The sequence below is a fragment of the Sinohyriopsis cumingii genome, chromosome 2 (assembly GCF_028554795.1).
Source record: "Sinohyriopsis cumingii isolate HCF-2022 chromosome 2, ASM2855479v2, whole genome shotgun sequence".
Lineage (NCBI taxonomy): Eukaryota > Metazoa > Mollusca > Bivalvia > Unionida > Unionidae > Sinohyriopsis > Sinohyriopsis cumingii.
In genome coordinates, this window is record NC_142962.1 from 102,937,790 (window position 1) to 102,956,916 (window position 19,127).

At 34.9% G+C, this 19,127-nt stretch overlaps 1 protein-coding gene across 3 annotated transcripts in view; it reads left to right on the top strand.

Moving 5' to 3' along the window:
• LOC149805508 (BTB/POZ domain-containing protein KCTD3-like) overlaps positions 1 to 19,127 on the top strand; it is a 91,810-nt gene that overhangs the window by 59,147 nt on the left and 13,536 nt on the right. For all 3 annotated transcript variants that reach the window (XM_089950109.1, XM_089950110.1, XM_089950108.1), the window contains exons 12-18: positions 4,146 to 4,233; positions 4,557 to 4,673; positions 7,064 to 7,234; positions 8,665 to 8,820; positions 11,462 to 11,558; positions 12,335 to 12,467; positions 14,660 to 14,705. In XM_089950109.1, coding sequence (XP_089806235.1) covers positions 4,146 to 4,233; positions 4,557 to 4,673; positions 7,064 to 7,234; positions 8,665 to 8,820; positions 11,462 to 11,558; positions 12,335 to 12,467; positions 14,660 to 14,705 — 808 coding nt within the window. The remainder of the gene's footprint in view (positions 1 to 4,145; positions 4,234 to 4,556; positions 4,674 to 7,063; positions 7,235 to 8,664; positions 8,821 to 11,461; positions 11,559 to 12,334; positions 12,468 to 14,659; positions 14,706 to 19,127) is intronic.

Sequence of the window (19,127 nt, forward strand, 5' to 3'; positions counted from 1 at the left end):
CGAGTGGTTTAAAGCGCTCACCGTTACGGATCACTGCCATCTCACCTCATGGGTACATGAGAAAGCCTGCCAGTAGCTTCTCATGGGTCGGTGGTTCTTTCGGGGTTTTCCATGGTTCTTCCTCCACCAATTATGCTGGCCGCCGTGTATAGTCTATCTTGTGCTGAAAAAATGGCGTTAAACCATACAACAACAACAATAAACTCTTACTGCTATTCCACCTAAATAAAGTTGTATCATTTAATTTACCAGAAGACTTGTTCATTCATGTAAATGTTGTTTTTTTTTTTGGTGGGGTGCTTGAGCATTTGATGTTATTCAGTCTTGTAAATGTAATTGTGGGGGGTTGGGGAATTGTTGCCCATTGTCCATCCATAATCATCTGTCATCCATCCACTAGCCCAAGTTTTTTCTCAGCTACTCCTCCTAAACTACTTGGAAGATTGCCATAAAACTTTACCACAGAATTATCTCGGGGTCTTGTTGGTCCTAAACAAAACTGGTACTGCTTCCACATCCAATATAGCCACCATAGCAGCCATCATGAAAATCTTGTTATTGCTACTCTTCCTAAATGGAAAGTCATATTGACATGGCTTTTTCAGCAAAAGACTTTATATGGGTCTTAAATAAAAATGGTGCCACTTAGACATCTAATGTTGCAGACACAGTGGCTAACTTGAAAATCTTATTATTGCTACTTTTCCTCAGTGGATGCTCATATTAGCATGGGACGTTTATGATGTCTAGTTGGTCATAAATAAAAATGGTGCCTATCTGATATGACCACCATGGCAGTGATTTTTAAACTCTTATTGCTATTCCACCTAAATAAAGGTGTATCATCATTTTTTTTCACCAGAAAACATTTTGTGGTGTCTAGTTGAACATAAATACAAATATTGACAATCTGACAGCCAGTGTAGACAGCATTGCAGACATTTTAAACATCTTATCATTTCTCCTTCGGTGGCCTAGTCTTTAGAGCATCCGCCTCAGATGAGTGAGGTCATGGGTTTGATCCCTGTCCGAGTCATAGCAAAGACTTATAAAAATGGTACTTACAGCTGCCTTGCTTGGCGTTCGGCATTAAGAGGTTAGTGTTAGGACTAGTCAGCCTGGTGTCAGGATAATGTGACTGGGTGGGACATCATGCTACATGTCTGCGGTATGATACCCCAGTGCTAGACATCACTAGAAACTGTCACATTGCAGACATCATAGCGATATGACTGAAAATTTTTTAAAGCTACGTCAAAAATTCAAATCACACACACACACATTCTTAAATAGAAAGTCATGATCAACGTGGAGTTTTTACTAAAAGGCTTTTTATGTTTTAGTTGGTCCCAAATGACAATGGTGCTAGCCATCTTAAAAATTTTGTTACAGCTACTCTTTGTGGTTTGATCCTCATATTGACTTTATGCGATATCAAGTTGGACCTTTTTCAAAATGCCGAAGTGCAGACATCCAATACAGCTACTATGGCTGCCATCTTGAAATTCTTATTGCAACGTTTCTACAGTGGAAAGTAATATCAACATAAGGTTTTCAGGAGAGATTTTATTTCCAGTTGGTTCTAAACTGAAATTGTGCCTTTTTACCTCCAGTATGGCTGCCATAGCGATCTTTTTGAAGATCTGAAAATCACTGTATGAGCACAACTAGTTTCACAATTTTAGATGGCTTCTTGTGAAACTTGGCATATATTTGGTCATTATCTGAAAGTGCACACATTGACAAATCACTTCCATGAATTTTTATAGTTATTTGCTCTTTTTTTTCTTGGAAGTGGATTTATTGTATGGCATTATATTGTAAGCACAATTAGCCTAACATTTTTCAGTGGATTGCTGTTGTAATCAGTAGCTGAAGATGTACATATCAACACATTACTATGTTCTCACAAATGTTTGTTAGAGTTATTGATCTTTTTGTCCTGCAGCCAAATGCAACGTAAGAAAGGTTCTTGTGAGGAGAAAAAACTTGTCTTGCAGGTTTTATGGATCAGTTTGAATATTGGTACACCTTATGGTCATTATCTAAAGATGCGCATATTGACTTTTGTGTTCCTGTGATTTTTGTCAAAGTTATTTTCCTTTGATTTGCAGCTAGATGCAATCTATGACATAATTTTGTGAATGCAACTACTGCTTCAGTTTTTACCAGATTGCTTTGATAGTAAGTCATATTAATTTTATCATCTGAAGACATGTCATGGTTCATCATAGTATGCACACTGCTTTTAGAAGAGTTATGCCCCTTGACTATGGACACACTGGTATCATGGAGGCAGGGTGTAATGTTGGAGAAGTTGGTCTGTATTTAGTTAGCAAATTGCTTACCACTCCTCTGTTTTGAACAAAGTTTTCTTTTTTTTGATGTTTATTATGGGTTCTTATTTACTTGAGTTCTTTATTCACCAGTAATGTTTTATGCACTCCGAAGATGGGTCATGTTACCTTACAAGTCAGTAAAAATAGTTGTAGAGTTTCATGTAGCATGTCAATCAATGGCAAACAGGTGTAATCAGGTTACATTTATTTGCCTCAGTGGGTGACTTGAGTGACCATCACTATTGGTCAGTGTAGGTTGACAATTGGCCTGTTCCATTGAGGTTTTTCTTGCTTATTTACTGGATTAATTTACTTTAATACTGGCACTGCTGATATGTTTTCATGATGGAAAATATGATCATCTCTCTATCCTGTTTGGATTTATTAATTACTGCATGTACTTGCTTATAAGTCAAGACAAACTGCAAACAACAGACATCCTGATCTGCCATATCATAATGCACCTGCAGATTGGGGTCTGTGTTGTTTGTTCTACTGATTACTCCTAACAAACTAAACAGACCCAGATATGTCAGCGCACTATGCAATGTCAGATCTGAGTGTGTGAAGTTTGCTCTTGGGTTTGTCTTTTAAGCAAGTACATTCATTAGTTATTTGGGGAGATCATGATAAGTGGATAGTTATAATCGTGCCCACATATTTAATTTATACAAGTTAATTCCTTTCTTGCATCACCATGTGATTTATATTTCACCTCTAGCTATAATCTTGCTGGATGATCTGTTGTCCATTGTCTTGCCATTCTTCAGCTTTTATTCTATTAATGATTAGCACAAGTTTGTTATTGCTGTTCCTCATATACAACTTGGAGAATTTTGCCATGAAACGTACACCATCCCATGGTCTAGTTGGTCCTGGATGAAAATGTTGCTATTCAGACATCCAATATGGCCACAACAGCAGCCATCTTGAAAATATTGGTTTGACTATGCCTCCTGAATGGATGGTCACATTCATCATGTGTTAAAAGAACTCTTTGTGTCAAACCTTGTTACCACTACTCCTGAACATAAAATCATATTGCCATGGTATTTTCACAAGGAGACTTCGTATAATGTCTAGTTTGTCTTAAGTGAAAATGGTGCTGATCTTATGTCCAATATGGCCACCACAGTGGTCATCTTGAACATCTAGTTATTGATAACCCACTTGAATGAAGTGTAATTTTTCCATGAGGTTTAGAAGATTTCTTATGATGTATTGTCGGTCTGAAATGAAAATTGTGTCAGTCTCATGTCTAATAGCCATCAATATAGCCATTTTGAAAATATTGTTACATCACTCCTCCTAACTGGATGGACATATTGACCTGGGGGTTTTAATAAACAACTTGCTATGATGTCTAGTTGGTCCTAATGGTGTCATTAAGATAATCATTATGCCTGACACAATGGTCATCTTGAAAACCTTGTTATTACAATTTATATTTAATGAATGGACTCATCAGCATGGTATTTTCACTGAAAGACTTCTTACAATGTCTAGTGAACATAAATGAAAATGGTGCTGATCTGACTTATGTGATTGCAACAAATCTTGTTATCACCACTTCTTCTACATGGCTAGTCATATAGCCAATGTGCTAAGACTAAATAGAAATGGTGCCAGTCTGATATTAAGGCTACCTTGGCATCCATCTTGAAACTTTTATCTTCAAAAAAAGGTGATATTATCCTATTTTTTCTTCCATTAAAAATATGTTTGTCCTAGTTAATGTTTCAAAGTTACTAAATATTTAGCTTTAAATGTTACAGATAAAATTTAAATTTTTCTATGTTACTTTAGATTCAGGATGTGGTCCCCATTTCGAGCTATGACACAGCAGGATCTTTTCTGCTTTTGGGTTGTGAAAATGGATCTGTATATTACATCGGTAAGCCACCCATTAATATCTTGGGGTTTTCATTCTCTTCAACATCCATCTGTTTTGCTACTTATTGTTATACAGATATGGACATATAAATGCATATAAAAGACACCCACATACAAAAGGACAACATATATGAATGTACTTTTCATAGTGTCATGTGTTTAATCTTAATTCACTGAACACTTGTCTACAAAGGACACAACTTTTTTATTCCAACAGTGCTATATATAATGATATTTTACTGTGCACTGTTTGTCAGCTTTATATGTTTTAAGTTCATGTCTTCTTTATCAATTCCATATGTTTTTTTACAATGCATGTTTCAGACATGCAGAAGTTTCCATTGAGGATGAAAGATAATGATCTGCTAGTAACAGAGCTATACAGAGATCCAGCTGGTGATAAAGTGACGGCATTAAGTGTCTACCTCACTCCAAAAACAAGCAAGTATTTTCACATGTGCATGAAAGTTAATGGTGTGCTCTTTGTTCTCGCATTTCCTATATGTGTTACACACTTTGCCCTTGTGTAAAAGCAATATGTATGAGATACCTATCAGACATGAGTACACTCAGTGATACTGTAAATGAGATCATTAAAATGTATCTCTGCCTATGTGAGAGAGCAGTATGTGTGAGATTCATATCTGACATGAGTAAAGTCATGTGTAAGATGTTAATCTGACATGAGTACACTCAGTGATCTGTAAATGACCTTAAAATGTATCTTCAGCCGTGTGAGAGGGCAAAATGTGTGAGATATATATGGCATGAGTAAAGTAATGTGCACACTATTAATCTGACACGAGTACACTCATTGATACTGTAAATGATATCGTTTAGATGTAGCTTTGCCAGTGTGAGAGAACAATATGTGTGAGATGCCGATGAGGCAGGAGTGCATTCAATGATTCTGTAAAATGACCTCATCAAGATGCAGTTTTTTCCTTGTGGGAGAGAACTGTATATATGAGATGCCTATCCATCACAGATGCACTCATTGATTCTCAAAATCATTTCATTAAGATGCATTTTGCCCATGTGAGATATCAGTATGTGTGAGATACATATCTGATATGAGTGCAATCAATGTTACTGTAAATGATAATATTTTGGATACATCTTTACTTATGTGAGAGATGGACATGTTTGAGACACCAATCCAGCACGAGTGCACTCCATGATTCTGTGAATGACATTATCAAGATGCAGCTTTCCACTTGTGAGAGAGTAATGTGTGTCAGACACCTATTCTTTATGAGTGCACTCAGTGATTCTGTAAAATTTTACATCATTATGCTGCAGCTTTATTCATGTGAAAGAAGTCGATGTGTGCACTCATTGCATCAATTTGTCATTAACATCATTAAAATATGTCACAGAGGTCAGTGTGACATGTATATCTGGCATGAGTACTAAAGCACATGAAAAAACCTCTAGGATCCATGCTTTAGTCATATATAATGTGAATTTAAACAAAGTACAGTATTAACCACTACATGCTGCATGCTTTAGGCTAATATGCAGTGAATTTTGGAAAAGTGCCATAAAGACCACAACAAGTTCCATGCTTTGGTCCTTAGATATTGTGAATTTTGGAAGAGTGCAGTTTTGACTGTTACAGGTTCCATGCTTTGGTCCTTAGATAGTGGTGCAAAGCTAATAGCCCAACCACTAATAGCCCAACCACTGTGCTTTTTTGCAAGCTGATTACAGTCTACCTTGCAAATAGCATATACACTGTCAGAAATATTTTGTTGTGCATACATTTCATTGTTGCCAATCCCTAGGATATTTGCATTGGTCATGGCTAGTAATCTATATGTAAACCAGACAGTAAAAGTTATGGATCTTTTTGTTATGAGGCGTAACCGATTATGACTGTTGTCAAAGAATGTTAAGCTCCTTTTCATATCCATTCATCATAAGGTGGAGTCTGTTATGTTACAATGTTGTTTATCAATGCACCTGCCTGTTACTAATCTTGTTTCTGCACAATCACTTGAGTTGTCCATCACATACAGTTACCCAACACTGAATGGTTTACACTTGGGGTAAGAAGAAATCTTATCAATTTCCAGTTAAAAAGTTCAAAGGTTAAGGTCACTGTGGTTGAAAGAAGATAACTTCTTTGCATATATAATAGCTCATTTTCTCTACCATCTGCAGTTATCAAACATTGTGGATGGTTTGCTCTGTTGATATGGAAGAACCCTGTTGATTTGGAGGTCAAAAGGTCAATTATCAAGGTCACTGTAACTGAGAAAAAAAGAAAAATATTTTCTGCACCCAGGACATTAGTTGCAGACAAGTACCTAAACAAAACTTTGTGGATGGCTTACTCTTTATGGTTAATTAAGAAGCCATTTAGTTTTTGAACATGAACCTTCGCTCCAAGTCACAGGCCACAACTAAAGTTTGTGGATGGATTATACTTAGGGTAAGGAGGAAGTCTTTCCTTTTTGGTAATATAAGATCAAAGTTCAGGGTTACTGTGACTGAAAGAAGTAAATAGGTCACTGCACAACAATTTAAGTTATCTACATGAAGGAGTATTAAGCATGGTGCAGGCATTTAATAAGATGTTGATAATATTCTTGTCTTTGGGTGATGTTATCTCTGATATTTTTTTAAGTTTCTTCACATGTGATAAAAATCTAATCTGCTATTGGTGTGGTAATATGGTCATAAGATATAATTAATTTTCTGTTCATTATTTCTGAATTTGTTACTCCCACGTTTCCTTTCATTGACTGAACTCATAATATTGGGTAAAATCCAGCTTGCTTTGCTGAAATTTAGTATCATGTTGTAATATACCAGTCCTGTTGTAGGTTTAAGTGGCAATTGGATAGAGATTGCTTATGGGACAAGCTCAGGGATGGTAAGAGTTATTGTTCAGCATCCAGAAACAGTCGGACATGGGCCACAGCTCTTTCAGACCTTCACCGTTCACAGGAGTCCAGTCACCAAAGTCATGCTTTCAGAGAAGCACCTAGTCTCAGGTAGGATCAGCCAAAAGGTTTCGCAGCAACGATATTTTACAGGATCTAGAAGCATTTGCAGCAAAAGTATATACTTTAGATAAACAGGAGAATAAATAAAAATGGTCAGCCCAGCCCCTTTTCTGGATCCATGGCTGCTTTATTGGCATTGACATTTCATCTAAAGAAATAGTTTGTAAGATTCTTAGAAACTTGCTAAATCTAATTTGAAAATCCCAAGGAATTAGTCCTTGGAATTATGGTATTTCACTCTATAGGAATATTTGAGGAATTATCATGTTTGTTCAGATGTTGCACTCACAAAATATTAGTCTTTTGTAAGACATTAAAACGCCAGTTTGAAATATTATGCAGGTGATCAAATTCATGATCATGTGTTGACTTTTGTAAACCCTTTTTTCTCATTTATACAAATATGATTAGTAAATAGCCCAAACATTGCAAATTCTGTGAAAATTGGAAAACAAACAAACAACTTCCATACATTTGTATGTAATATGAATTTTTACTTTACCATAATTCAGAGAAGACGAATGTAAAATGTTATAAGTATGCAGCCATTGGCTTATATGTAGACATAATATTTTTGGGGTAATTTGTAATTTGACTAGTAATTTTTTGTAATTTGACTAGTCAGGAAGTAAAATTCAGGCTTATTGAAAATTTATGGTGTGATAGTCCAGATAAATCTCAGAAATTATTTTATTGTTTTCTTCTCATTCTGTAATGCAGATAATTATGTTATAACATTAGAAGCCTTAAAAACCAAATGCACATCTTAACCATTTCACTGTAAAGCCTCTTAGTTTTACTTTGCTCTTTTTATTCTGGAATCATGGAGTCCATTAAATTAGTTAGATCTTATTGTATAATCATTATTTAGTCTGCTTTACTTAATTTTAGTTTTGAGCTACTGTGGTCTGAATAAAATTTGTTTTTACATCTTTAAATACCTGTTGAATGTCAGAGAGATGCTTGATCCTTGATTCATGCCTTAAGATCCCTGGGAGTTTGTGAAAGGTCAAAATATACAGAAAAGCAATTAATGTAACAGCGATAATTTTAATGTTTTCTAATCGAATGTCAAATATGTAATCACAGTAGAAAGGCACATCATGTAGGATATAATTGATAGATTTTGCATTAGGAACCCAGGGTCATTATCTCGGGTTTGGGGTAAGAACCAGGAAGAGATAGAGGAAAAACAGTGGAATATACATTTGTAAAAATGGGGCACTTTGTGATTGTGAGCCAGTTGTTGTAATTACAGCTTAAAATGTTTGCTACATTTGGATCATCAGTATTATTATATGCTTTTATACATGATGTCCTTACATATATTTTGTTTCTTAGCATAGTTCACACGGTCTTGTATTCTTGCTAAATTGTCCTGTTTTATCACTTGTTGTCATTTTCTGTTTTATTTCCAGTGTGCTCTGAATACAACCATGTCAGGACATGGAGCGTAACACGATTCCGTGGAATGATCTCTACACAACCTGGTTCCACACCTCTTGCCTCTTTCAAAGTTATCTCCCTTGAGGAACTTGATCCACATTTCAGCTACACTGTTGGAAATGATTTTGGTATGTAGAATGTTACATTTAAGTTCACTGCTGAAGAATGTTGGCAAATAAAACCCCACTAAGAGCTTTGTGGATGCTGAGTAGTAATTTTCCTAAACAATAAGCTGGCCATTGACCTCATGTTGAACCCAATCTGAGCTTTAAAAAGAGGGGAAGTAAAAAATATGGAACATATAGGTTAATCTTGGTGTGGATAGACCTACAAATGATCAGATGCATTGGTGAATGCATGCCAGAGTGATCACTATGTCAAGGTTCCTGTAAGGTTGGTTTCACAATCATAATGGCATAAGAGTCATCAAAATAATATTCAAATTAAAATGATTACTAGTGACTTCTCAGTCACACCATGTATCGGAAAAAATATTTACTTGTTTTCATTAATTGCATTTTCGAGTTAGATGATTGGAAGAAGGCATGGGCTTGCTGTGTATGCACAGAGCTTTCAAAACTGTTGTTTAATTGTTACATTGAGTTAGAAGTAGACCTGCTTTTTATTATCATGTTAATTACGACATTTGTATCAAGTCAAAAATAGGGAATAGAATAAAAGAAGTATAAGGTATGCAAATCCTTGCTGCTAAAAATGCCAGCCACAGAAATGTGTCTAGTCAACTTATTTCAGTCGAGTAATAAAACATGGTTTTGAATATTATGATTTAAGTGACGTCATTAAAATATATAACAGTCATCAATAGTTTATCCTGCACATTCTCAACATGATTAACGATAGCAAGGAAACCATGTGAAGGCATACTTGATGAATGAAGTTTTGTTTCGTTATGGACAAATGTGTTCCAGGGTTTGTAGTAAACTTAAAATTCCTGAAGTGGCACTTAGAGGTTTACTCAAGGATGAGCAGACATTTCAGTTTTACTTGTAATGAAATTACAGCATCATTATTTACTTAATAGAACAACAAAAACAATTGAGTTTTGACTGTTATTTCTTGACAGAAAAACATTCAGATGCAAAAAGGTAATACTTGTGAAGAATGTTGAAACCTCTTGGAGTAATGTTCTTAACAATCTGTCAGAAATTGATTATCTTGAAAATAAAGGTAATTGAAATGCCAACAGTTTCATTTGAAAAAGTTATTTATTGACAATTATTCCACGTATTATTATAAATGAATATTCAACCATTTACACCACCACCCACTCACTGTGTCCATCCCTTTAATTTGTCTGAGCTTGCTCAATAACTCACACTCTCACTTTTGCAGTGGTCTATCTTTTTGGTTTCCCATTGTGTGTGTTATCATTGAAGATGTGTATAGTGTAATTATTGTATGTTTCCTGAAGAGATGTTGAAATGTATCAGTGTTTGAAAAATTTATATAACTGCAGTAGTGATAAAAGTAGTATTGCCACTGCAGTGATATTTGGAACAACATTGTTTCCCATTCAGGAAATATATATATGTACTTACGGTACTTAAGGTATGTATCCATATCTAATCTTAAATCATTTTTCTTCTTCCTCATAGTCTATCTGGATGAACACTACTTTACATTTATATGAGCAATGAGAAGGTGCTTTAAAAAAAAAAAAAAAAATTCTAGGCCAAAAGTATATTTCAGGTATTAGCTTTTCTCAAATATTTGTTTTCCACTTGACTAGTCAATAGTGGCAACCCATTGGAAAAGGCAAAGCTGGCCTTTTTACATCAGTGACTTCTGTATATTGGTTCATCTTTTTAAATTGTTTTTTGAAACAGTTACCATACACTGAATAACATATGTAAATTATTATTATTATTATTATTATTATTATTCAGATTGTCCTGACTGCACTATTAATCGGATTCATAAAATATGCCTATATATATTGTTCCCTTCCAAATTTGTGTTCCACACAAGATTACTCCATCCTGTTCGCTTTAATCCATCCAATAAATTAAATCATCAGTGACTTTAGATAATCCCAAATGTTAGATTGTTTTGCGCACTATGACAAAACAAGAACCTATTGACAGCTTACATATGACTGAAACAGAGGACTGACTTCTTGGATTGTTAACTTGTACAAGTTAATTTTGGAAACAGCTGTTCATGCATTGACTATAATGTGTTAGGCAGTTGCTGAACTCACTGAGATCAAAACATCGCTGGCTTATGTGAGACGCCCTTGATGAATAGGAAAAAGCTGTTTATGACTATCCTCTGTGACCCATGAAATGAAACGTCATCTGCCTTTGCAGACAGGTTTATATATTTAATAACCCTAACCATAATTAAAAGGGATCTAACATATAGTACTTATTTCAGAGACAAACTTCTTTCCTCAAAGATAGCTTGAATTCACAGACAAAAAGATGAAAATGTTGAACTATACCAGTCATGCTAGCACAAGGGTGATTTCCCTTTCTGCTGTGATAATAATTTTCCCCACCAACCAGCAGATGAATTGCTTTGGCAGGCTGCTTCAGTGGTCTAGTGGTAGAGTGTCCACCTCAAATGCAGGAGGTCGCGTGTTCGAACCCAGGCAGAGTCATACCAAAGATTTATAAAAATGTTACTGAAAAGCCTTGTTATGTAAAGTACTAATCAGTGTTAGAATGTAGAAATGATAAACTTTCACTTATCCTTTTAAGATAATTATAAACATTTTTCACTCTAGTTATATACTTTTACAACCAGGTCCATTTGGAGAGCAGGATGACCAGCAGGTGTTCATACAGAAAGTTGTTCCAGAGACTGACCAGCTTTTTATACGACTCTCATCCAATGGGAAAAGGTGTGTACATAAGTCAGTTTCCTTAAGAGTTAACCCCCTTGTTGGAATAACATGTACTTTTTATATATACTGTTTTTTTAGTCAAGATTTTTTCTCAAAAATTTTACTGTGATTGGGCAATACACAGGAAAATGTACAATTACTATTTCATCCAAATCTTCTTACTTCCGAGTTTGTGCCTAAAACTTTCAAAAATATACATTGAGTGTGAATTTTTTGCGTAATATGTAATTAATGGTCAGGAGCAGATTTTGGTGGTGGAGCGTTTACTTACTAAATTCCCATAGTTATGCTTGCTTTGCTCTGCCCGCAAGTTGAACTGAAAGATGCTCGATTTTCATGCACATGGGTATGCTACATACCATAATCTCTGTACAGTTCTTACAACCTGATCTTCTTACAACTTAAAGCACTTATCAGTTTCTTGTTATTTTAATCTGTAGATAGTCTGATTTCAAAGCTGTGACTGGTCTGATTTCAAAGCTGTGACTGGTCTAGCCCATGGAGATCATATGGCTGTCAAAAAGACAATCGATGGAAACCACTAAAATGACAAGAAGGCAATTTCTTTGTTGCCTATTTTCTTCATTGGAGTCAATTTATTTTTATCAAGACATGTGATGGAGTTTGTATTTTTGCAATGAAGATTTATTTTGATACCTAATTTTGTACTTACTGAAAATTCCCTGAATCCTATTTCATCATGTATTGACCACATGTGTACTATTAGGCACAGTTTGGTGTTTTCCACTATGAACTTGTTCTTTGTTAAACAGAGTGTGTGTCATCAAGTCTGTAGATGGTACCACCATCAGTGCTTTCTGTGTACATGAATGTGAGGGATCCAGTAGGATGGGCTCAAGACCACGACGATATCTCTTCACAGGTCATACGAATGGCACTATCCAGGTATGAATGTTTCCATGATGAAGAATAGGTATCATATATTTTTATTTGGAATATACTGAAGGATGCTGCATTTCATAAATTCAGTGAATAGTTTGTTTTTTGTTGTAATTTTAGATCTAGTTTTGATTTACTAAACAAGATTAGTCTTTATCTAGGATGTACATAGAGATATATATGTTTATGAAGACAAATAATGGCTTGGCTTGTTTGGGATGATTGCTGTAATTGTTAATAATAAATCCATGCTTGATGATGATTAGCCTGTTACACAACTTTTACAAATTTTGACAATTTTCTTGCAATAAAACCTTTCTCAGTGGTGAGCCTATTCCCATAGCTGTTTACTCCCACAAATTTACCATTGTTTCGATGGAATATTTGACAGAAAGATGGGTTTTGCTTTCAAAGTGTCCATTTTTGTACAATTTGTTTTATTTTGTTGCAAAGATGCTTCATGACAGAATTATATGCATATATTAGACTCTTTGGCTCTATTACTAAAACTGACCGCTTCGGTGGCCTTGTGGTTAGAACGTCTGTCTCTAATGCAGGAGGTCATGGGTTTGATCCCCTGGCTGAGTCATACCAAAGACTTACAAAAATAGTGCTAACAGCTGCCTCACTTGGCACTCAGCATGAAGAGGTTAGTGTAAGGACTGGTCAGCCTGGTGTCAGGATAATGTGACTGGGTGGGACATAATGCTACATGTCTGCGGCATGATGCCCCAGTGCTGGACTTCTATAAACTGACACACTGCAGACATCATAGCGATGACTGAAAAATTGTTAAAGCTATGTTAAAAATCCAGATCACACACACACACACTCTGTTACTAAAACACATGAGAATGCTATACTGCATGAAGTTCAAACATGTGTGTGACTATTAATGAAATTAATTACATGTGAATTCTTTAAGTATGATATTGAATTGTTTACATATTTAAGAAAGAATTATGATTTATGCTCACTCAGAATAACAGACAAGGTGGTCTTAACAGAGATGAATTGTAACTTTGCATTACTCAGTTTATGGAAACAGTTGTTGGGATAGGAGTGGTGACATGCCAGTTAATTAGAGGATCATTGAAGCATGAAATAACCACCTGCATGCTTTGTAGTGCCATTTAAAAATGCCTGAGAACAAATTCCAAAACAACAAGAAGTAGGTGTGAGCATATTAAAATGAATTGTCATTTGTCATTGACTGAACTTCCATGACCTGTTTTTATTTCATGTTTATTGCCACCCATACAGCATACACTTTACAACAATCTATAAAAGATTTTTTGACAGATCTCTCAATTAAATATAATAATAAAAACTGGATAATTACTGTTGTTTACTCTGACCACACTCATAACTATTTTTGATAGCAGTGGAGAAGTTGGTGATTGAGAGTGTTGATTGCAAATCAAAATTAATTAAATATGAAAATATGAGTGCATTGGCTCTTTCTAGACTTGACTGCAAGGTTTTCAACGGCACAGAATTCACATTTAGATGCAGAAAAAAGCAAAGTCCTAATTGGTAACTGGTACTCATTAAAATTGTTGGTTTAAAGTTGTTGGCTGTTGTGTCCAACATTGAGTATCAGTAAGAAAACATCCAGGCATATCAGTACATTCCACCATCAAAAATACATAATTGCAAGAAAACTGATCACGTTTTTTAGTAGATATAATAAAATATTCACTCTCTAGCATCAAAATATTTATTATTGTCATTCTTCACTTTGCCACTCCTGACAATACATTGTTTCACTTCACTCGTGAAATGTTTCCATATATCTGCTAAAACTATGTAGATATTCTCCATATCATCTGGATTGGAAAGTGAGGCAGTTTTGACTTGTGAGTAGATGGGGAATAGTAGCAGCAGTTTACATCATGGAAAACTTTGTAATAATAGTTTTAATTGGTCAAAAGACTTGGACACTGCAGAGCTAAATATATTGACTTGAAATAATGTTGTTTGAGTAACAACTCTTTACAGAACAACTTTCCATAATGCTGGCTGATTTTGGTTATTTGCAACTGAAGATGTTTAGCATGATTTTGAAAAAGTGTTACTGGGTTTTAAATATTGTAAATTTACTCAATACTTAAAATAAACCTTAGTATAAATTAAACTTTAGACTAAGTGTTTAATTGCCACAGTTACCTAATTTGTTATGTTTCGTTTTGTTTCAGATGTGGGATCTTACAACTGCATTAGATCTGATGAACAAGGATGAGGGTAATTTCAATTTTTCTGTGTAGGAAATGGAAAGGTCATGCAATACCTCATGGCTATTAATGCAGTTCAGAGTTGTATATTGAGAGAAGTAAACTTAACCTGCATACACAGAGGTAAAAGTTGCCAGTACAGATATAGATTACCAAAAACAACTTGAAAAAATAAATTCTAAAAAAATTCTGAATCTCTGGGCAATGTATGTATGCAATAGCAGTAGGTATGGATCCCTGATGGTTTGCAAGTCAGTGTTGATAAAATTTGATAACACTTGATATTCCCAGATTAAAATAAGTTGTATCCCTTTTTCAGATTGCTGTATCAATTTGTCTTTGTCAGTATTAAGATTTGTATTACAGTTTTGTGCTGTAGATTTTGAGAGTCTTTTACATACTGGATCAGCATAATTATAATCTGCAGAATGCTTTTTGAGACTTTGTTTTTGTTTTGTTTTTAAGTACATGTCATGAGTTTGGTTGTTCTTGTTGCATATGTACTTACACACACACATAATGAGCATTGTCACAGTGGGCATCTCATAAGGTCATGTGGTGTAGTCTTGTATTACAGAAGATATCTCATAAGGTCATGTATTGTAGTCTTGTATTACAGAAAGCATATCAGAAGTTCATGTATTGTAGTCTTGTATTGCAGAAGGCATCTCAAAAGGTCATGTAGTCTAGTGTTGTGTTAAGAAGGCATCTCAAAAGGTCATGTAGTCTAGTGTTGTATTAAGAAGGCATCTCAAAAGGTCATGTATTGTAGTCTTGAATTACAGTAGGCATCTCAAAAGGTCGTGTATTGTCGTCTTGAATTACAGAAGGCATCTCAGGTCATATGATGTAATCTTGTATTACAGTCGGCATCTCGGAAGGCATGTAGTGTAGTCTTGTATTAGAGAAGGCATCTCAGGTCATGTGGTGTAATCTTATATTACAGTAGGCATCTCAGAAGGTCATGTGGTGTAGTCTTGTATCACAGTAGATATCTGAAAAGGTTATGTGGTGTAGTCTCGTATTACAGAAGACATCCGAGAAAGTCATGTGGTGTAATCTTGTATTACAGTAGGCATCTCAGGTCATGTGGTGTAGTCTTGTATTACAGTAGGCATCTCAAAAGGTTATGTGGTATAGTCTCATATTACAGAAGGCATCTCAAAAGGTCATGTATAGTCTTGTATTACAGAAGACATTTCAAAAGGTCATGTATCGTAGTCTTGTATTACAGTAGGCATCTCCAAAGGTTATGTGGTGTAGTCTTGTAGTACAGTAGGCATTTCAAAAGGTCATGTATCATGGTCTTGTATTACAGTAGGCATCTCCAAAGGTTATGTGGTGTAGTCTTGTATTACAGTAGGCATTTCAAAAGGTCATGTATCGTAGTCTTGTATTACAGTAGGCATCTCAGAAGGTTATGCGGTGTAGTCTCGTATTACAGTAGGCATTTCAAAAGGTCATGTGGTGTAGTCTTATATTACAACATCAGTAATAAGCATCTAACATCTCTAAAAGGTCATTAACACAACAAATTTGAGTTTAGCTTAGATTCAGTAATTGTATTCCCTAAAACTTTAACTTAAAAATAAGTGCTGCTCAGACTTCTATTATGGCTACCACAGCAGTTGTCTTGAAAATCTTGTCACTACTTCTCCTGATTGGGAGGTCATATCGACATAGGGTTTTACTGGAAGACTTCTTGTGATGTCCAGTTAGTCCTAAATGAAAATGGTGCTGATCTGATGTCCATTGAAGCAATCATGTAGCCATCTTATAAATCTTGTAATTGCAATGCTGCCTGAATGAAAAGTTATATTGATATTGAGCTTACACTAGAAGACTAATTATAATATCTAATTTGTCCTAAATGAAAATGGTCATACTACTCCACCATGACTAAGCTGGTCACTGAACTGAAAACCTTATTGCACAAAGCTCAACAGTTGCAAAGATGAAATGGTCTTTTCTTGAATTCATGAAAATTTATTTTGGACAGTAGAGAATCAGTCTGTTTGATGGACTTCTGTTTTTCAAATCAAGCCACTCCTCCATAAAATATGGCCACCATTATTACTGTAGTGGAAGAGGTATCTTCAAGGTCAAGGTCACAGTTTTAAAAAAATTTGTTGCACGTTATATTTCGCTCTATAAATTTAAAGCCATTTGAGATCTTGAAATGAAATTTTGTATATTTCTTGTACATCTTCAATAGAAGGCGTTGTATATCACATGGGGATTGCTATCATTAGGGTCAAGGTCACAGCTCAATATTAATGCTTTCCATCATAAATTCCCTTCTGCTTTCCAACTTTAAAGCTGTTTGAGATTAAAAGATAAAGCTTGGCATACTTATGCATCATCACTAGAACGTATGGCATGTAATACATTTGGTGTCCTGTTTTCATGGTCAAGTTCAAAACATTCTCACTAGAATTTGTATTGCATGCCATATTGGTGTACTATCGTGAAACTCAAGGTCATGGCTCAGTACTTTATATTTCAATCACACTTTCCAGTATGCTATAAAACTTTAATCCATTTGAGATTAAAGTATGAAACTTACGTTTATTATAAATGTCGATCATCATTTGAAGATGTATAATATTTTGGACTAGTATGTTCAAGGTCAAGGTCCTGGATGAATATTTTCCACCCTTCTTTCTTTTCTTCTACATAACTTTAGGTAGAACTGTTTGAAAGTAAGCAATACAACTTGATATGTGTGTGTGTGTGTGTGTATATATATATATATATATATATATATATATATATATATATATATATATATATATATATATATATCTATATATATATCATCATTATTAGGTGTGTTGTCTGTAACTTGGGGGACATATCTTCAAGATCAACATCATGCTGTTGTGTGTTGAATTTTCTATTGCACTTAACCACTCCATAATTTTTGAGCCATTTCAGATAAACCGATGGAACTTGGTATGTCACTTAAAGGTGTCTTGCATCTAATTCACTAAGCTGGGGTTCTGTCTTTAAGGTCAAGGTCATATCAATAGTTGGACTTAAGCCACATTTTCTCTTTGTTTCTAACTTACAAGTTGTGTAAGTTACATGGATGAAGCTGTGAAGATGTGCTGCTTTGGTAGCTTGGAGTCTTCAAGGTCAAGGTCGCTTTTCTGTATTTTCGTGTTTTTTTTTATTTCTGCTTTATATCACAAAATATGTTTGAGCTTCAGGAATGAACTATGTTACATGTATGCTTCTCATTTTTGATGGCATCTTGTGTATCACAGTCGAGGTCTTTTCTCAGAACTCAAGATTACTGATCACTTTTATTTTTCTGCACTTTTTCTCTAACATTCTTCTATGATTTGGCAATGAAACTTGGTTACTTTTGATGTCTGCTGAGTAACTTATCTGTTCCTAATGGTCATAATCAGATTTCATGTTTTAATTACCTGACCTTGGTAGGTGCTGGATAAATGTTCACAGAATTTGCTTGTTTGATTTAAACTCTTACATTGGAAACTTTCCTTGGCGTGATTAGATAAATACTGCTTGACATAGCCCACTGAAAATTAGTAAACATGTTAATGTGGCCATGTCATTGAAAACGTTCTTAGCACATTTACACAAAAAAATCATTTGACCTAGGCCATTGAAAAATTAGTTTATTTCTTTATATGGCCATATCATTGAAATCTAGCTTTAAATATCAGTGATGATTCTAAAATAGGTCATGCAAGAAAGGAGAGAAGTGTCCTTCCTTGTATTATTATATAGTACATTATGACAAGTAACTTGTAAGCAGCCATGAGCCCCTGTGATGATGAATAAATGTGTACACGACACGAGCCTCGAGATGATCATTGTTCTGTGTTTCAGTCATTGGAATCTTTAGTGATCATGCATTGAATGGAGGAGTTAGTCAGCACTAGTGACTATTTTGATGAGTAGTCTTATAATCAAGATTTTGAATGAGTTAGATTATGGTCTTGATCTATGAATATTTATGATGTAATCTTGCATCTGATTTTTGCTTATTTGGTGACCAATCTCGAGTTTGAATTTTGATTGGATGTTTCTCCAGCTTGGTAATTGAGTTTATATCATCATGGCCTTTGATAGGTTTTGTATTTAGTGAGATCTGTGCATATTAATGAGGTGATCTTATGGCTGCTTGGGTGAGTTTGTTACCTCTATGCAGATTATGTTTTTCATCTGCTTTCGAGAAAACTTAGTAAGATGTTTTTTTTTTGTCAAAATCTTACATGATGAGGGTAATGAAAAAAGTCTGTGCTTAACTGTTGTGCCATCATCTTTGGAAACACTTTTTCCTCAGGGTAAGTCAGCGTGATTCGATAAGATTGGGCAATTTTGGGTGGGCTTTTGGATTTGTTTTTTTTATATAAAATAATATATAAGCTTCCCTAATTAAATGGTTAGCATTTAGGTT